The sequence below is a fragment of the Furipterus horrens genome, unplaced genomic scaffold (genome assembly GCF_987537825.1).
Source record: "Furipterus horrens unplaced genomic scaffold, mFurHor1.1.pri manual_scaffold_3, whole genome shotgun sequence".
NCBI classification, from domain to species: Eukaryota; Metazoa; Chordata; class Mammalia; order Chiroptera; family Furipteridae; genus Furipterus; species Furipterus horrens.
In genome coordinates, this window is record NW_028327173.1 from 185,679,188 (window position 1) to 185,696,370 (window position 17,183).

The window sequence follows — 17,183 nt, forward strand, 5'->3', positions numbered from 1 at the left end:
GAACACCCACCCCTTAATGTGTCAGTCAGAACTCGTTGTTAGAAACAAACAGTGTTCAGAGTCTGTTCATAACTTGTAATAGTATTCTTTAAGTTATTTTAAGAATATAGTTTTCAAGTGTCCAGGTTGCCTCAGAGGCCAACACATAGGCTTCTACACAAGTCGTGATTATTTCTCATCAATACTATTTGGAAAGGTTTCCATTATATCATTTTGCTGTACTCGGATTTAGAAAAACACAATTCAATAAGATGGTGTGATTAGCTACCCCCTGAGATTAGTTGCAATGTATATCTTCAATGATCTGCATTTCAGAGTCATAATAAAAAGGGACAGGAAAAACCCCTGAGGAGTTTGTTCTCTTGCCGTTGGAGAGGGAAATGTGTTCCTCTTCATCCACTCTTCCATTGGAAGTGGAAGTGCCAGTAGTTGTCCTTGTTTGAGGTCTGTCTGTACAGTAGCTCTGTTTTAGACGCTGCAGTGCATCACTTTCATAGTTATGTACAATAAAACCATCATCTCAGAACAAGTTTCCACTATAAGACTAATAATAATAATTGAGAAAAAGTGGTTGGAATATTTTAGTAAGTGCCTGATCTTTTGATATACAAGTTTCTAAAGACATGAGGTGCTTTTACATCTTTATTTTTTCCTATGCATACTCGTATCATAACATGCTTTGCATGCTAGGTATTCAATAAATTTTTATCTTATTACTGTTAGTATGTCATTAGAGTTTTATTTATCACCACCAAGCCATCTTTTAGAAGAACCCCCTTAAAAATAGAACTTACATATTTAGATTTCTCAGAAGCTCCACTTTTCTTTTTAACAGGGACAGACACATTATTTTCTTCATTGGTAGATAAGGCACATAGTGTCTTCAGAACAATGCCAGTATCTTATCAACCTTGCTTTACATAATTACTGTCTTTTTCTTATTAAGATTTTTACACAAATTCTTTGCAATTAAAGACTAAGATTGGTAGAAATGATCAAGTATTAAAGTATATCCTGATGTAGAAAATTGTGACTTAGTGTTTTATTATTATATCCAGTCATCTGAAGCACAGGAAATATACTAACTTACTGACCTATATAACTTTATTCTGAAGGAAATAATGACAACTATGGCTTCTATTTATTGAATTCTTACTCTGTGCCAGATACTGTATTAAGCACTTTACATCAATTATCTCATTTAATTCTCAAAACAATTCTATAAGATAGGTGTCATTTTACGTATGAACAAATAAGCTCAAAGATTTAAGTGCCTTTCTAGGGTTCACAGTGTCAGAGTCAGAATTAAAACCTAGTTTTATTGAACTCCAAAGCCCATATAATATAATATCATAAAGAGAGAAATGAACACATTCCCTTATTCATGCTCATGAATATGAATATTTGCTTCTTACAGGAGCAGACTGTTATTTGACCATTTCCAGCCATTTTAATTGAAGGCATAGCATATACAGTTCCTTCCAGCCCAAGTGAAAAGCAGCAATATAAAAGAACATGAGCAATACTATTAGCAAATGCTCAGTGGAATGCTGTACTATCTGATCTTCGCCACAGAATAGCTGGAGACTCATAAGCCAGGTTGACACACAAAGACCTTGGGAAGGTTGTCTGTCCTAATAGAGTACTCCGTTTCTTCCCTGACCTGCCACTGTGCTTCTGTCTCAGCCCTCAATTAAGCTGCCATTGCTCTGGGATTTATAAGGTGTCACTGGCCATTCAAGAGACAGCAACAGAGGTGTGGCTGAAAAGCCGGACCATAAAGAATGGAAATGATTTTCATTTCTGTTCAAATCAGGGTGATAACAAAACTATAACCGACACTGGGACAGAACAAAACTGTCCAGCCAGGTGCATATAAATGAGTAGTAATCTTTTCAGAAGGGACATTTTCTCTGATGGACCAAGATGCTTACAGTTTCTTCCTACCCATGGTTGAAACATGCAAACTTTAGGAAGTGATCAGTATTAGCGGTGTTACAATTTTCCAGGAGAGAATCTGGAATAGGTTTCTAAACAATGAAGTAAATTTTATAAGTGAGAAATTTTAAGGAACTAATAGTTTTTTTGACCGAACCGAATGTGAAAATACTGTGTGGCAGAGGACCCTGTGAATTAGGTAATTTTAGAGTGTTTTCTAGGAATTTTAAGTGTTATTAACTTTATTTTGAGTTGGTAGGGTTATATTAGCTTGCATTTAAAATAAATAGTGAGACCTTGGAATTCTTTTGTTAGGCTTCAATTAATTTAAAGGAAGGGTGTTATTCCTTTAGGGATGAAGCTTACTTTAATTTCACGAATTTGAAGATAAAATTCTGACTTTTCATATAACAAGGGAAGAAGCCACCAGCATCCAGATTTTAAATTTTTGCTTTTATTCAGCACTAACAATATCCTGGGCTGTGGATATAATCTTAAAAATTAAAGTTAAGTAAAAGGTATGTACATGAACATTAATTTCTGGTTGGCTTTCTATTATTCAGCTGATGTGACAGCACCTCTCAGTCCAAATTTACTTAGCATTTAGGAAGAGTTGATTAGTGGGTGAAGCTCTGAAAAAAAGTCAGCCTGTTTCCTCAGTTTTCTATGTTTTGAATGACCTGTGGGCTTTGCCAGATATTCTGGCCTAGAGATAAAGTTGAAGAAAGTCAGAGCTGGGGCTTTCCTACCTGTGTACTTATCAGTCTTCCCTGAAGCCACAGTCTGCCTTTTGATAGCTCTAATAATTAATTTGGTCTTCTCTCTTCTTCCTCCCCCCACCCCCACCTTCTCCCTGTCTGTTCACAGGTTATCTTGACGAATCAAATTACAACCCATCTGAGCGGAGCACTAGCTTCTCAGGCAGACCTGGTGTCTCCAGCTGATGATTTGTCCCTGTCTGAAGGTAAGGGATCTGTCCTAGAGGGGCTGAAACTTGACACTGACATACAGCCCCACCACCTCTCTGCCTCTTTTTGGGAGCTGGGAGATACAGCCTAAAGCCCTGGCCAGTGAACCCAGCCGGAGCCTGGTGATTTAGGCTCGGCCACCTTTTCTGGCATCCGATCCCTTATATTTGCAGTCTCTCGCTCTGTCACTGTACATGAGCTTCCTTTTGCACCCGAGTGAGTCATTTGAATAGGCATCACCTCCACCTTGACGCTTATCACTCATCCATAGGTTGTTTGCGTTTCTTAGTATGAGGGCTGGTGAACTGCTAACTGACTCTGTTTTTGAGACTGATGCTCAAAGGTTGGCTTTACCAGGGGTCTTGCAGCAATTCAGCCTTTTTGTGTGTGCTGGGCACTTTTAGACCAGTATGTTGTACTGGTGATGTGGCTTTCCCTATCAGCATTACAGAAAGATTAAGAAAAACACTCCATGTTGGTAAATCTGCAAAATTTTCTCTACCCTCCTATGCTAGCAAAGGTCAAGCTGGCTATGATTTACGTAGCTAGGGGAATTACACCACTGAGCCAGTGGGTGGTTTCTCGTTTTATTGAAAGTTCTTACTTGGCATTTCTGAGTTCTGCTAGTTGTAATCTTTCGGGGCAGAATGTCATGGGCCTACATATATGTGCATGGATGTTCTGGGCTACTCTGAACTTTCCTTTTTCTGAGAATTACTCATGATGGACTATATAAGACCTCCAGGCCTCACAAGGCTCCTGACTATGCAGGTGGTCTTCCAAGGATCAGCATCAGCTTATGGTCTCCAAATTGCAAGGACTACACCCTTGCTTCTCAGTGGTGTTTTTTCAGAGTGAAAAATGAATTACTTATTGAAAGCAATAGTAAAATGCACTTTGTGCCCTATTTCCAAATTCAGTGATACATTATCACACCCCCATCACCTGGACTTAAAAATCCAAGTCATTTAATGCCCCTCCCACCTTATGTTCTTTTCACCATCAAGTCTCCATGGTTCTTCTTCCCCAACATATCTTTCCTGCATCCCTTATTTTTTTGTAACTTTTATTGTGATTAGCTGACTCATTAAACTCCCAATTGGATTATTTTAACAAAATTCCAAAATGTCTTCCTGCCTCCAGACTCTACCATTTCCATTCTGCCTCCCCACGTGGAACTCACCTGATCTGGTTTTCTTGTCCTGCGTCACACTCCTACTAAGAAATCTTGGAGTTTTTCAGCCCATTCTCTGAGAATGGGCTAAAATCAATAAGCTGGCTTTAAAAATAGTCAGGAATTTGTAATTTGTTCTCATGGAAATCAGCAAATGCTAAAAATCAGAGCTTTTTTCCTCCTTTTCTTTTGCATGGATCTGTTTCCAAAACACCACTAGATAAAGTTGATACTTCTCATCACTTTGCAGTCAAGTCCTTCCTTCCCATCCAGCTGTATTCTTGCCATTGCCTAGGCTGAAGCTCCGACGCCAAGTGTGCCGGCTTGCTGCCTGCGGCCCCCACTCCCGCCCCCATGCCTCTGCAGGGTCAGCTTGGCCTATCTAGAACAGCGTTTCCCTTTTTCACTTCTACCTCCTCTTTTCTTCCCACTCCTACTCCTTCGAGGTTTGCATAAAGACCACCTCTTCCACAAAACCTCCCTGCCTGTTCCAGTGTGCACCAGTGTTACACTCTGTTCCTCCTCTGTGGTCCCTCTACCTGCTCCGCTATATAAAGCTAAGGGCTAGAAAAATTAATTTAACTTTCCATGGTTTCCCAACGAGATTGATAGATATTTTAAGGACACAGGCTATCTGTGTTCTTTTTTGTGTCCATGTTGTGCCTAACAAAGTCCTAGGCACACAGTAGGCGCTAAATAAATGCGGAATAAATGCCATAGTTAATCCGTTGTACAAACAGTAACCATGAGAATCACATAAAGCACCTATGAACATCATCAAAAATTGTTATAATTATTTCACGTACCACACACACACACACATTTAGTCAGCTCTGAGAAGAAGAAAGTATCTTGTTTTTTTATTTGAAAACCAACAAGAGTACTTTGCTTTGTCTTGGCTCACTGGTTTATCTTAAGCAAAGAAGAGTGAAACAGTTAACAAAGGATATTGCTTTGGGGGATCCAGCTTAACCGCTTCAAGAAAAGTCACATTCATGGCAAAGGAAGGGTTACCAGCTCATTCTTAGACAACTTCTTATTATGAAATCCAAGGGAGAGTGGGAACAATTGATTTTTTTTTTTTAAAGATCTTTTTCTGGCCTAGCTAAGCAGGTAAAGAGGTTATAGCAATGTTTTTCCTGACGTCTATAATGAAATTCCTTACCATTGAATTAAAATGGACAAGTTTCTTAGACTATTCATACCTATTCAAATATATTACAATGTTTATTAATGTTAATATGACAGATATGTATAAATTGCTTTGTTTTTGTTTCAAACATTTGTGGTATCAGCTTTGCTATTGTTTTATTAGCTCTGTGATCTTGTGCAGATCTTTTAATCACTTGGCCTTGGGTTTTTTCTGTTAAATGGCAGGTTGGATGAATATAAGATAGCTAAAGTCTTTTCTAGCTCTAATATTGTTAGATCATAAGGTGGGTCTGAAGATCAGGAGCATACGCTACGTGGTGGGATTTTAAAATTCTGACTTTTCAGAGTGGGAAGAAGGACTTTGTTGTCCTAGATTAAGCATAATAGAAAGGCTCTTCAGAAATCTAGCCCTGATACCTTTGGCATACCTATACCGGTCTCCTCTCCCATATTGCTCTCTCTTTCTCTACAAACACTTATGGTCTTGGCTGCCTCTCGTCTCTCTGCCTTTCTTCCACACAAGTGTGTGCACAAGAAGTGTCTGCAAACCAGCGCAAGTGAGAAACACACCCTAATACATAAGCTCAAGGTCCACCCTGTCCTGTAATAGATTTCAGCTGCAGAGCAGAGGATGCTGCTTAAAGAGCGCTCCCTTGAAAGCAGTGGTGGGTTGAGAACCAGCAGCCCCAGAGCAGCCCGGGATAAAATGATCTGAGTTGACCTGAGAGAAGTACCCAGCAGGGGCTGATTCAGGGAAATGAAGTCCCTTCTGCTCTGACACAGAGCAGGCAATACAAGTGACCCGGCCCAACTGAGAGATCTCTTCCATCCCAGCGAATCCTGTACTATTAATATCTGCCAGCTGCAGGCCCAGAGCGTCCGCCTGCTGAGATCAAAAGAACTCCTATCTTAGCTGGAACAAGGTCATCTGCACAGGGCTGTAAAAGCAAGCCCTGGCTGGCTCAGGGACCTTTGTAGGGGAGGAGAAGTCAGGAGATGGGGAGGTGATCTCTCACGCTCCTTTAATCTCGGCTGACCAGCTGTTGCCCTCCCAGTGTTTGTAAAGTTGAGAGTTCTTTGTTTTTGTGTTGCTTGTGTTTTTTTCCCCCCTTATTAAATTTGTGGCTAGGTTGTTGCTTGGATTAAGTAGACCCATGTTCACCGCTTGTGTCTGTGGTATGATTCCCTTCACTGACGTTTCATTCCAGTGTTGAATTATCCAGCTCTCAGGTAGAGCCAGAGGGAGAAGTGGTCCCCAAAGGCCAAGGACTTTCCCGACATCACTCCTGCCCCATAGCTTTGTGCCTAAAGAAGGAATGAGAGGACAAACTGAATTTCCCCTATTTAGTTAAAATAACTCCTCATGTGCAGTGTGCTTGTCAATTGTTAGCCTGCCTTTCACAAATGGTTATTTCATTCAGTTGGGAAAATGGAACTTTCAAGACTTATGCAAATTGACCAAAGTTATACTGTGAACCTAAGGGCAGAAATCAAGTCTTTTGTTTTTAAAATCTATATTGTTCTTGAGCAGGCACTGTGAGTCAAAGTAGTTTCTTCTTCAGTGTTTTGTTTTGTTGACAGAAACTCAGACATCTACGCTATTCCAGACTTCAGTGACTGGTTATTGACTAGGTTATTGTCACTGTTCTGTGGCCGAGGACATGTTTCTCAGAAGCACGGGCCAGTTCTCCCTGGTGGTCATTGAAGGTTCTACGGATGATTGGGTCTCGGTCATAGGGAATATCCCTTTTGCCCAGCGTGATCAGTAAAGAGAGAATTTAACAGTCCGGCTGGCCAAAGACACCGTATCTTATTCTGAAGTCATCTGGGATTAGAGCAGAAGGACTCAACCCCTTTTCAACCAAGCACCATTGGTGGGTGAGTCTGAGGTATGGTGACAGGAGACCCTGTGTAAGGCTGAAGCCCTGCTCAACCTAGACCACTAGCTGTGTTCCCTCTGGTGATTTAGCAGGATAGCAATTTCTTCAGTGTGGTGATGTAGCCACTTCAGCTGCCCCAGGAGGCTTCGTGGAAAGAAAGACACCATTAGGCTGCCGTCCTGGCATCCCCAACACCTGGCCTGTTAGTGTTCATCTATCTGCAGTAATAGCTTTTGATAGATAATAACACTTAAAAACTAAAAATGAAAAGTGCATGGATGGGTCAAGGGAAGGCAGTACTTACTAGAACCAAGAGTGGTTTCCAGTTTTCGTATTGGAAGCCTTTTTATTTCTGTTGAACTGATGCGCAAAGAAAGTATGTTAGGACTCATACTCCCCAAGAAACCATCCCTGCAAAAAGCTGGAGTCCATTTGAAAGATTATATGCAAGTGCATGGCTTGTGTCTCTTCTAAAATAAATTCACCCAGTAACAACAGCTCAGAATGGCTGGGGCGAATCAGGGACTCATGGTTGTGAAAGAAGCAGACTTCAAAGCGTGGTATGAATTTTCAAGTTTTATTTCCACTCTTGCTTTCCAGCTGGATCTGCTCTGGATTTACTGCAGGATGTTTGAAAATGTGGCTCCCTGCTAATCTCAGACAGTTGCTATGATCAATGGTTTCTTTCATTTCCGATAAAAAACACTGGTGTTTCTGCTTAAATCGTGTGTACTTTCAGCTTTATTATTATAGTCGTAATTTATTGTCCAGCATTACCCAAATTTGTAATCCATTAACCACAAACTTTGGGATGGGTTGGTCAAGTTAGCAGAACCCTCTCCACAGTGGAGCTCCAAGGCCCTCCACAGCCCAGTCCCAAACCAAACGTTCACTGGTTTGGGAGGACCGTGTATAAACTGCTATGGGTGGAACAACTTTAAAATAGCCACCTCTCGGGAGAATGGGGCAGGTTGGCTATAATCAGAACTTTGAAAATGTGAAGGGTCACCATGTGACTGCAAGGTTAATATTAACAACTGTGATCAACATTGTTAACATTACATTTCCATAGCATTTTAAAATGTCTTAAAATGATGAATCACTTAATCCACCTCAAGCAACTGAAGCATGAAGGAGAGAGGGAATTGCTCAAAGGCCACACAGTGATGGAGAGATGGTGATGCCGGGAGCAGAAGTCAAGAGCCCCTCCCGTGAAATCCTACATTTAGACACTGCTGCCCCTTAGGAGTGAGTTTTGGATAAGAATGTCTAAGCGTCCTGGTGACCTTTCTATTTTTGATTCCAAAGCCACAGACATATATCAGCACACACAACTTAACTTCCAGCAACTGTTCAGATGCCATGAGAGACCTCATTTACAGAAAAAGATTAAAAGCCCCAGAAACCCGTGGTTTTTAGCTAAAGAAAGCCTAGCTATCATGTGAGCTGGGGGTGGCTACAGTTGAGAGCTTTTGGGCACAGCCTACAAATGTCTGAAAATCTCAAGAGGGAGAGGAACTTGAGGACTTTCAGCAGGGAAGCCAAGGGGCAATAGCACCTCAGCGGAGGGATCCTATGAGGAAGGGAGCATTGAAGTCCACTGCCCGGAAGTGCGTCCTGGCTAGGAGCTTTGTTTTGCTAGTGACAGTTTGCCAAAGAGAGACATGTTTGAAGCCTGATCAAATTAGATAGGAGCCAGAGAGTATCCTGTAAGAAGCAGTCTTTGAGATGGTTTGTAGGAGGGCTGGACTAGATGTTTCAGAAGTATTTTCTCCTTATCCTCGGACCTCTTCACTCTTTAGAACTTACTGGTTAATTTCCCAGATCTGCACGTGTTCATGCTAATATCTCCATCATGAAGGCAGAAGGGATGAGAACACCAGAGCAAATTCTGTTAATTGCTTCAACTACAGAGATGTTGGGGCCAAAAACCCAGAGAATGGGATGCCAAGAGGTGGTGCGATCCTGGCAGGCTTCAAGTTGGAAGGATTCTCTGAGAAGAGATCCCTGTTTACCATCATTGAGGAGAATCCTATACCAAATATGAGAGGCTTCTAGGTCAGAGATCATAGAGAAAGGAAGAATGGCTGGTTTCTAGGAGTGGTGCCCTGGTGATAACAGTTTGTATGGTAATGTGGCAAACATTTTTGATGTTTGCTAGGATTTGGGGAGGGTTGTAGGAAGGTCTGCCAATGTGGTCTGGTCCAAGGATAGTCCAGCTGAGCTCTGACCTAGGTTTGAATCTCTGCTTTTCTTCATTTTTTCTGATAAGCCACTCAATAAATACTAGTTGGGTTAAACTGTATGTCATTGAGTCAGTCATATGGACATTTCCTGTGCATTAGCTGCATTCCTGCATATATATTAGCATAGTTTTAGAGCTACAGTCCCTCCAAAAAATTTTTCTTGGCTAGATGAAGAGAACTTCAAGTGCCTTTCAACCTGCTGATTTCATGGGTTGTGGAGCCCCTACTGTATGCCCTCTGTTCATGTTGCAGGAAATCCAGAAATGAACAAGGTGTGGTCCCTGCCCTCACGATGTTTACAATGTAGTTTGAGAATAATTCTACAGGAGAACAATATTTGGTAGAGTGTGTGCAGCACCTTCAGACAGTATGGTATGGCCCAGAGGCTCCAGGATTTAGGAAGAGGGGATCTTTCAGCACAGACAAATCTGAAGGGTGCAGGGAGGAAGATGTAAGAGACAGGCCTTGAGGGATGGATATAGTTTCAATAGGCAGAGAAGAGGAAAGGTCAGGGAATGCTATGAACAAAGGCGTTAAGTTCACAATGGGCCATGTCTGCCCTTATTTCCTCTCATTCTCCCCCTCTCAAAATCTGTTCTAGCCACACAGCCTCCTCTTCTGTTCCTCAAAGTCACCGAAGTGTTTCTGCCTCTGGGCTTTTGCATTTGCAATTCCCACTGACCGGAGTGCTTGTCCTGATCTCCCTTTGGCCGGCTCCTTTACTGCATCTTATTCCAGTGCCATCTCTCAGAGAGGCCTCCCTTCATCTCTCCATCCTTCTCGCTCTCCTAACCCAGCTTTATTTCCCTTTATTGTCCTTATCACTACCTGACTTGTATTATACAGTACATTTATTTGTTTATGGGTTTATCGTCTGCCTCTTTGGCTTTCATATGATCTCCTAAAGGGCAGAGATGTTGTCTTGATCACTTCTGTGGCCCCTAGTTCCTGCAGGGTACTAAGTACATGTGGGATCTATGTTGTAGGGAAATGCAGGGTATGTGGGGAGGGGGCAAAGAAGCCCTATTTGTCTGGGACTTGGGGTAAATGTAGGGCGATTGTATGCAATAAATCTAGAAGTAGGTTTGAGTCAGACTTTACAATACCAGACTGAATTTAAGTTCTTTGCTAAAGTGATAATAACTGTGCACTCTGAAGACTGGATGAAATGTGCAGGATGGCTTAGGGATGGGGGCGTTGAGGGAAGGAGACAATGAACTCATCAAATATTTAGGAAAATGGGACACCCATTATACACCAGGAACCAAATTAGTACTGAAGATACAGAGGTGGCATTGTAGATAGATCTATCATTGCCAAAGATATGGTGGCAAAACCACAATCATTTGAAGCACTGCCCATCACTCCTTATGACTGGCAGTGCAGGGGCCATGGAGAATGGCAGAGGGTCGGACTTGGGAAGTAGGCGGTGTGGAGCACGGACATCTGGCATGCCGGGTTAGGGAGCTGATGATTTTTTCTGAAGTCCCTGTGGGAGGAGTATGAGGATAATCCATTGGCAGCACATCATTTCCTTGATCAACAAGATTGATGAGGCTTATTTGACTGGCTAGGAATGTTTCTCTTTCCTTATAGTTCCATGTGCATCCCTTCCAAAGCCACATGCTCAATCAAAGAAGATGGATGGCTCCCCGGAGAGAGGAGGGCTGTTCTTCAGTCAAGGATATGGAGTGATTGTGTTTCCCCACCGGAACTTTTATTCCCATGGCTCCCAAACCTTAGCATGCAGCCAGGTCACCTGGCAGGGTTATTAATGCACGCATTGCTGGACTCCCACCCCCAGAGTTTTCATCTGTGTGGGGAGGGGTCAGAGAATTTGCACTTCTAACAAATTCTCAGGAGTTGTGGATTCTGCTGGTGTACAGACCACACTTTGAGAACTACGTACTTCTTTGGTCATTGGCTTTCTTATTTGTGTTAGGCATCAGGAATACCAAGATGAACGTGTCTCCGTCTGAGATCTCGAGGAGACACTATGCTAAGAGAGGAGACAGGCACGTAGAAGGGGAGCCAGGAGGACTCATGGTGGCCATGCGCCTTCATCAGGGCCCAAGTGGTGTTTTCCACGGGCTTTGTCCCAGATCTGGGATAGAGCGGTTACTAGACTGTTTTAGGGCTCTTTTAGTAGTAAGGAACAAAAAGCCACTCTAGATTTTTGTTTTTTTTGTTTTTTTTAAGTTAGGCCTATTAATAACAGTAGCTAACATTTATGGACCATGTATTGTGTGCCTGACATTGTATATCTGTTATTGAATTTAATCCTCACAACAACACTCTGAGGTAGATGGTAATCATTATTTCATTTTATAGATGAAGGAAATGAGGCTTAGAAAGCAATATAGTTACTGGCAGAGCCAGGATTCCAACCTAGGGAGTCTGGCTCCAAAACTTACATTTTTATCCACTAAGTTCTTCTGTAAGGAAACAATGCAGATTCTAATAGCTATGTGCAAATAGAAACTAAAATACAGCCCGATCACATGGGAAAGGCTGAAACTGAGGTCATTCTCTTCATTTTTCTTATATCTGCCTCAGCTTTCCATGGCACTGACCCTTGACCTTATGATCTGATTAGCCCAATTTGCCTTTTTACACCTGGTGATGCTTTGGATGGGCTGTGCTTTGGTCCAATCAGGCATGGCCTAGAAGTCAAAGGACCAAGAACATGGCCAGTACTTCTATTCTTTCAGTAGGGTTCATGGATAAGGCTTATTTCCCCTTTTAAAGGGGTATGTAGCCCTGCTTGGTGAGGGACAGTTGGTTGAGCATCATCCCACAAAGCAAAAGGTCACCAGTTAGATTCCCAGTCAGGGCACGTGCCTGGGTTGACGGCCAGGTCCCCATTTGGGGTTGTGTGAGAGGCAACCACACATTGATATTCCTCTCCTTCACTTTTTTTCTCCCTCCCTTTCTCTCTCTCTATAAATAAGTAAATGACATCTTTTTAAAAAAGGCTTATGTAAGAAGGGCAGGTTTCTTTAGAAGGGAGAGCCTATGAAGTGAATGTCCCAACATAACATCTAGTTGAGGACTTTGTCCAGGTGAGCAGATACTACTGTAGGTTTGCTAAGTGAGTCTTTATACCTCTGTTCATCCCTTCAGCCACATCCATTCTCGGCATTCTCTCCTTCTTCTGCATCAAATTTTTGACATTCTCTACCTATTATTGTACTAGTCCATGCCTTCAAGTCAATATACTAGATTCAAGTTTTGAAAACAATTTATTTCCAGTCCCAGATCTGGTTTTCTTCATACCCATAGTCAGCCCTAGAGTTTCTCTTCAGTGGGGGAGAGAGAGGTCTCTTCTATTAATCCAGAATCCACTACCTACTCTGAACAGTTATCATTTATAAGATATGAGACCTAAAATTACCTGTGTATAAGTCACCTCCTTCTCAGGGACATATGACAGATGCATACTAGCACAGAGTATGTTCCACATTCAGCATTTATTTACCACTACTCATGACAGGATAGGCCAGAGAAGCCAAGATGGCAGCTGGATAATTGAAATATTTACATTAGAAAACTCTATCAATTAGTTACAGCTTTTCCATAACTTAAGATATTCTTGAGCAAAATTACTCCCTACCCTCAGGAGAGGGTCTGAGTTTTATGGTTAAATGTGCGCACGCGCACGCGCGCGCGCGCATGTGTGTGTGTGTGTGTGTGTGTGTGTGTGTGTGTGTTGGTGAGAGGTTTCTGTATTTTAATTGAAGACATTGAGTTCTTTTTAGGTTCTGGTGTTGATTTCCTTAACCATGCCTCTCTGTAATGGCCCCATGAAAACAGCTAAGAGAACCTACATTTCTTGGAAGTATTATTTCCAGCCACAGAGGATGGGTGATACCTTAGTGGGCCAGGGATATATTTTGTTTTTAAATGTAGTATATAGATAAAGGAAACTAGAAAAGTACCAAAATAAATTGCTTTTGAGTCAAATGACAGGGAGAAACATCCCCAAGAGACAAGCAACAGAACAAATAATTGAAATCTTTAAGGTATAGCCCAGGAAAGAAACGTCAGTGAATATGGGGCTACCAGAGCCCAAGAGTGGATCCAGCCAGGAAGAAACCCCTTGTTTCTTCAGGGACCAAACTAGAACCAAGGGAAATAGTTTGTACTTTGATGTGATACTGCAACATTAAGGCAAATTTACAAAAAAGAAATCCTACTTTAGAGTCATTAGAATACAAGCTCTTTGAGGACAAGACTCTCCTCTTCTGTTCCCTGCTGGACCCCCAGACCCTAGAATAGTGCCTAATAGTAGTAGTTACTCAATACATATTTGATAAGTGAACGAGGCACCTGTAGCTACACAGCGGGGCAATCAAAGAATTATGTACAGCTTTAGATATTTATTCACCTAAAACAAGCATGAAACTGATGTATCATGTGTGCCCCAAAGTTCCTTCAAAGTGCAGGCAGCCTTAACTGTGTACGTGCACTGACTGTATGTGATGAACACCAAGAGGCAGCTCAGGGGAAGTGTCAGAAAAGAAAGACCAGGAGTCTTAACAGCTGTGCTTTTGAAGGAGAAAACCCCTACATTCACACAAGAGTGGCAACTGAAGTATAATAGTTTAGTCTGATTTACAATAAGGATATTCACCAGGTACCTACTCTCTACTAGGTTCTGTGCTGGGCAGATGCTCAGGATACAGAGACAAAAGCTATAGTCCCTGCTCTTTGGGAAGCTCACCGTCAGGTGATGGTGGCAATCATTATGGACGAGAATATAACGTGCGTTAGGACAGCTCTACATTCAGGCTATTGCTGGGGAAGCACAGGGGAGTTCTGGTTTGGGGATGGGAGCTCTCTGAGAGGGCTGTTCAGGAGGGAGACACTTGATCTGGATCTTAAAGGATCAGTAGCAGTTCCCCAGAGGAGAAAATGGAGGAGAAGGCGCTCCTGGCCAAGAGAGAAGTCCAGGTTGTGGACTAGAAGCAGGGCATTATGGGAGGCCTCTGGGACGTCCATTATGGCTGGTGAGGAAGAGAGTGGCAAGAGGCTGGTCTGTAGAGATAGGCAGGGTGGCCAGATTGTGAAAAGTCTTATCCAGCATGCTAGTCAATTTGAATTCTTTCCTGAGGATGATGGGGAGCCACTGACACAGGGAAGTGATAGGATCCTTTTGTCATTCAAATGGTTTCTCAGGTAGCTATGAACAGGTTAGAGGGGGTGGAGATAGAACTAGAGCATTTGGATTTGGATTTCTTCGAAGGGAATCACTTTTGCATGGGGCTACCCCTAAATTTCTTAAGGCAGTGGGAACTTTATAATTAGCTTTAAAGTTTGGGTGTTCAGGTCTGGTTTGGTTTCTACCTCATCAGCCTGGGAGAGAGTTCTTTAGTGAGATTTCTTTGGTGCACTAGGCTTCTGAGTAACATCAGGTGAGCCCTCGATTTATCAAGGTCCCTTACAGTTAAAAATGGCTAAGAATCTATAAGTCTTTGCTATGTGGTAAGAGAAAAAATATCAAGTGACTTAAAGTACTAACTAAGCAGCATTACAGAAATAAGTACATTTTTATGTTCCTTTGGCTAGTGATTATAATAGTAACGTTAAGTACCTATTATGTGTCAGGCACTATACTATGCATGAAAAGTCCCAGCAGCCTTGGTGGGGTTCAGTCATTACTCCCATTTTACAAACAAAGAAACTGAAGCACAGAGTGTCTGCATAACTTGCTGATGATCCTCTAACTGCTGATTACTTGGGGATTTAAACTTACAGGGTCTGGCTCAGAGTCTGTGCTGCTGACCAGTACACCGCACTCAGCTCCACAAGACGATAATACAACAGCCTCATAAAGCTTATAATCATATTTAAGTCTTGCCAGAGTTGAGAGGATTCCATGCTTCCATATAATAATGGTGGTCATTTCTTTGTGTTCACCCAGAAATCTTTTACAGACAGACATTAGAGAAACCGTGTGTTTGAACAGTAGAGAAAGCACAGCATTTGGAATTAGGAGACCTGTGTTCAAGTGGCAGCTCTGCCACAAAACTGTCTGTTATTTTGAGCAAATCACTTAGCTTCTCTGGCCTCGGTTCCCTCAACCCACATACATAGGAGGCACCTTAGGTGATGTCCTCAGAAGGCAAATTGATGTTTTCTCATTAAACTTCAGGCAGACTTCTGTTTCTCTTTTAAAGATGAACAAAGCACGCCCCCGGCTGGGCCAGCCCCTCTGGGAGCATTGTGGTGCAGCCCTCTGTCGCTGTTATTATACTGGCTATCTAGAGCAGCAATCTGTACATTTTTGAAACGATGACGCATCATTTTTGAGCGTCATCAAAATAAGTAAGACTGCTATCTGTAAAACAGAATGTACTGTACCATTAACTTACATAAAACACCTGAGAAATACAGTTTTTTTCTTTTTAAATGAGGTAGATTCTGATATTTTCTTCCCACATCCCAATGAGTTATCATACATATGCCTGCCATTGATGTCAGGGGAAAGTTTAAATTTCTCCCCGCCTGGTTTTCCTCACTGGGCTCTTTACTATCCCAAGAACAATGAGGCTGAACCCTAGACTTGAGCCTCGGCTTCAGTCTTTCAGTTGTTCATTCGGTCAGTTCTGGAGCATCTATAATGTGAAATGCTTGCTGGGTGTTCACAGGTCACAAGAATAGTATCAGGCTTGGCCTCTGCCCTCTAGAACATAGAAAGCTATTTCTAATTTTTGTCCTCCTTACCTGGCTGGAACCCTAGACTCCCCACATACGACCGTGCAGCTAAACCTTACATCTAAACTGGCTGTATGTATTGTACCACAGTGGATAGGATAGAAAAGATAAGAAAATAAGGAAAGGCCAGAATAGGTAGTCACACTGGTGCACAGCACCTATGAATTGCCAGAATGAGGGAGGCAGATTTTTCATGTCAGAGACACTCAAGGAAAGAAGGGAACGTCGTGATCTTCTGGTGGCTTGGGCCACCACGTTAGGATACCAGGGCAGAACAAGGATGAACTCCCTTATCAGTCTGTCCTGAATCACAGTGTATGCAGAGCTCTCTATATCAGCCAACAGACAACCTCCATCCCTGGGCTGGACCCGCTCGTCAAGTGGCAGGCCCCATGTTCCACTGAGAATGCGCCAGGCTGGCCCAGGTAGCTCGGTGCAGTTTAGCACCTGTGGTAGGCGACTGTTTTTCTTGGCCAGCTGTTTAATGAGCACTGAGTCAGATAAACTGCACTTGGCTTCTGTGCTCTCTCCAGACACAAACAATTAAGTACATCCTGCTGGAACTGTCCTGTCAGGGAACCTGGCTTTCCTACGCTGATCATCTGGTGTTCCAGCGCCTCGGGGCTGGAGTTTGGAGAAATTATTGAAGCAACCTTGAGAAGGCTGTTAACCCTTAAAAGTTAGCTTTTTATCACTGAATGTATTCAGAAATGGTTTACAGGCAAAGTCTTACTATCTGTGGCAGTTTTAAATAATGATCAAAATAATAATTTTATTAATTTTGCCCTTTACTCGGGGTTGGCTTAGAGAAGTGGGAGACTGTAATTCATGAATCCTTCTCTGGTTTTGTAAACAAGTTGCCCTCTGAAGTTGGGGTAATAACCTTGTCCTTCTTAGCTTATTCTTCTGTGACCATGTCTCCAGTGAAATTCATAAATAAAACCTCATCTAGCTGGGTTTCAAATTTTGTGAGAAATCACTTTCCTTCATGGGAATGCACAGATCAGCTGAGACTAGCATGATTGATTCTAGACATGAATTACAACAAGGCTAAACTGAACAATTCTTCCAGAATGTCATCTGAAGTTGGTATGTGTGACCCAGTATG

At 42.3% G+C, this 17,183-nt stretch overlaps 1 protein-coding gene across 1 annotated transcript in view; it reads left to right on the forward strand.

Moving 5' to 3' along the window:
• Window positions 1–17,183, forward strand: part of RAD51B (RAD51 paralog B) — a 556,308-nt gene that overhangs the window by 362,354 nt on the left and 176,771 nt on the right. The window contains exon 8 of the mRNA XM_090271032.1: window positions 2,806–2,902. Within this exon, the coding sequence (XP_090127158.1) occupies window positions 2,806–2,902 (97 nt within the window). The remainder of the gene's footprint in view (window positions 1–2,805; window positions 2,903–17,183) is intronic.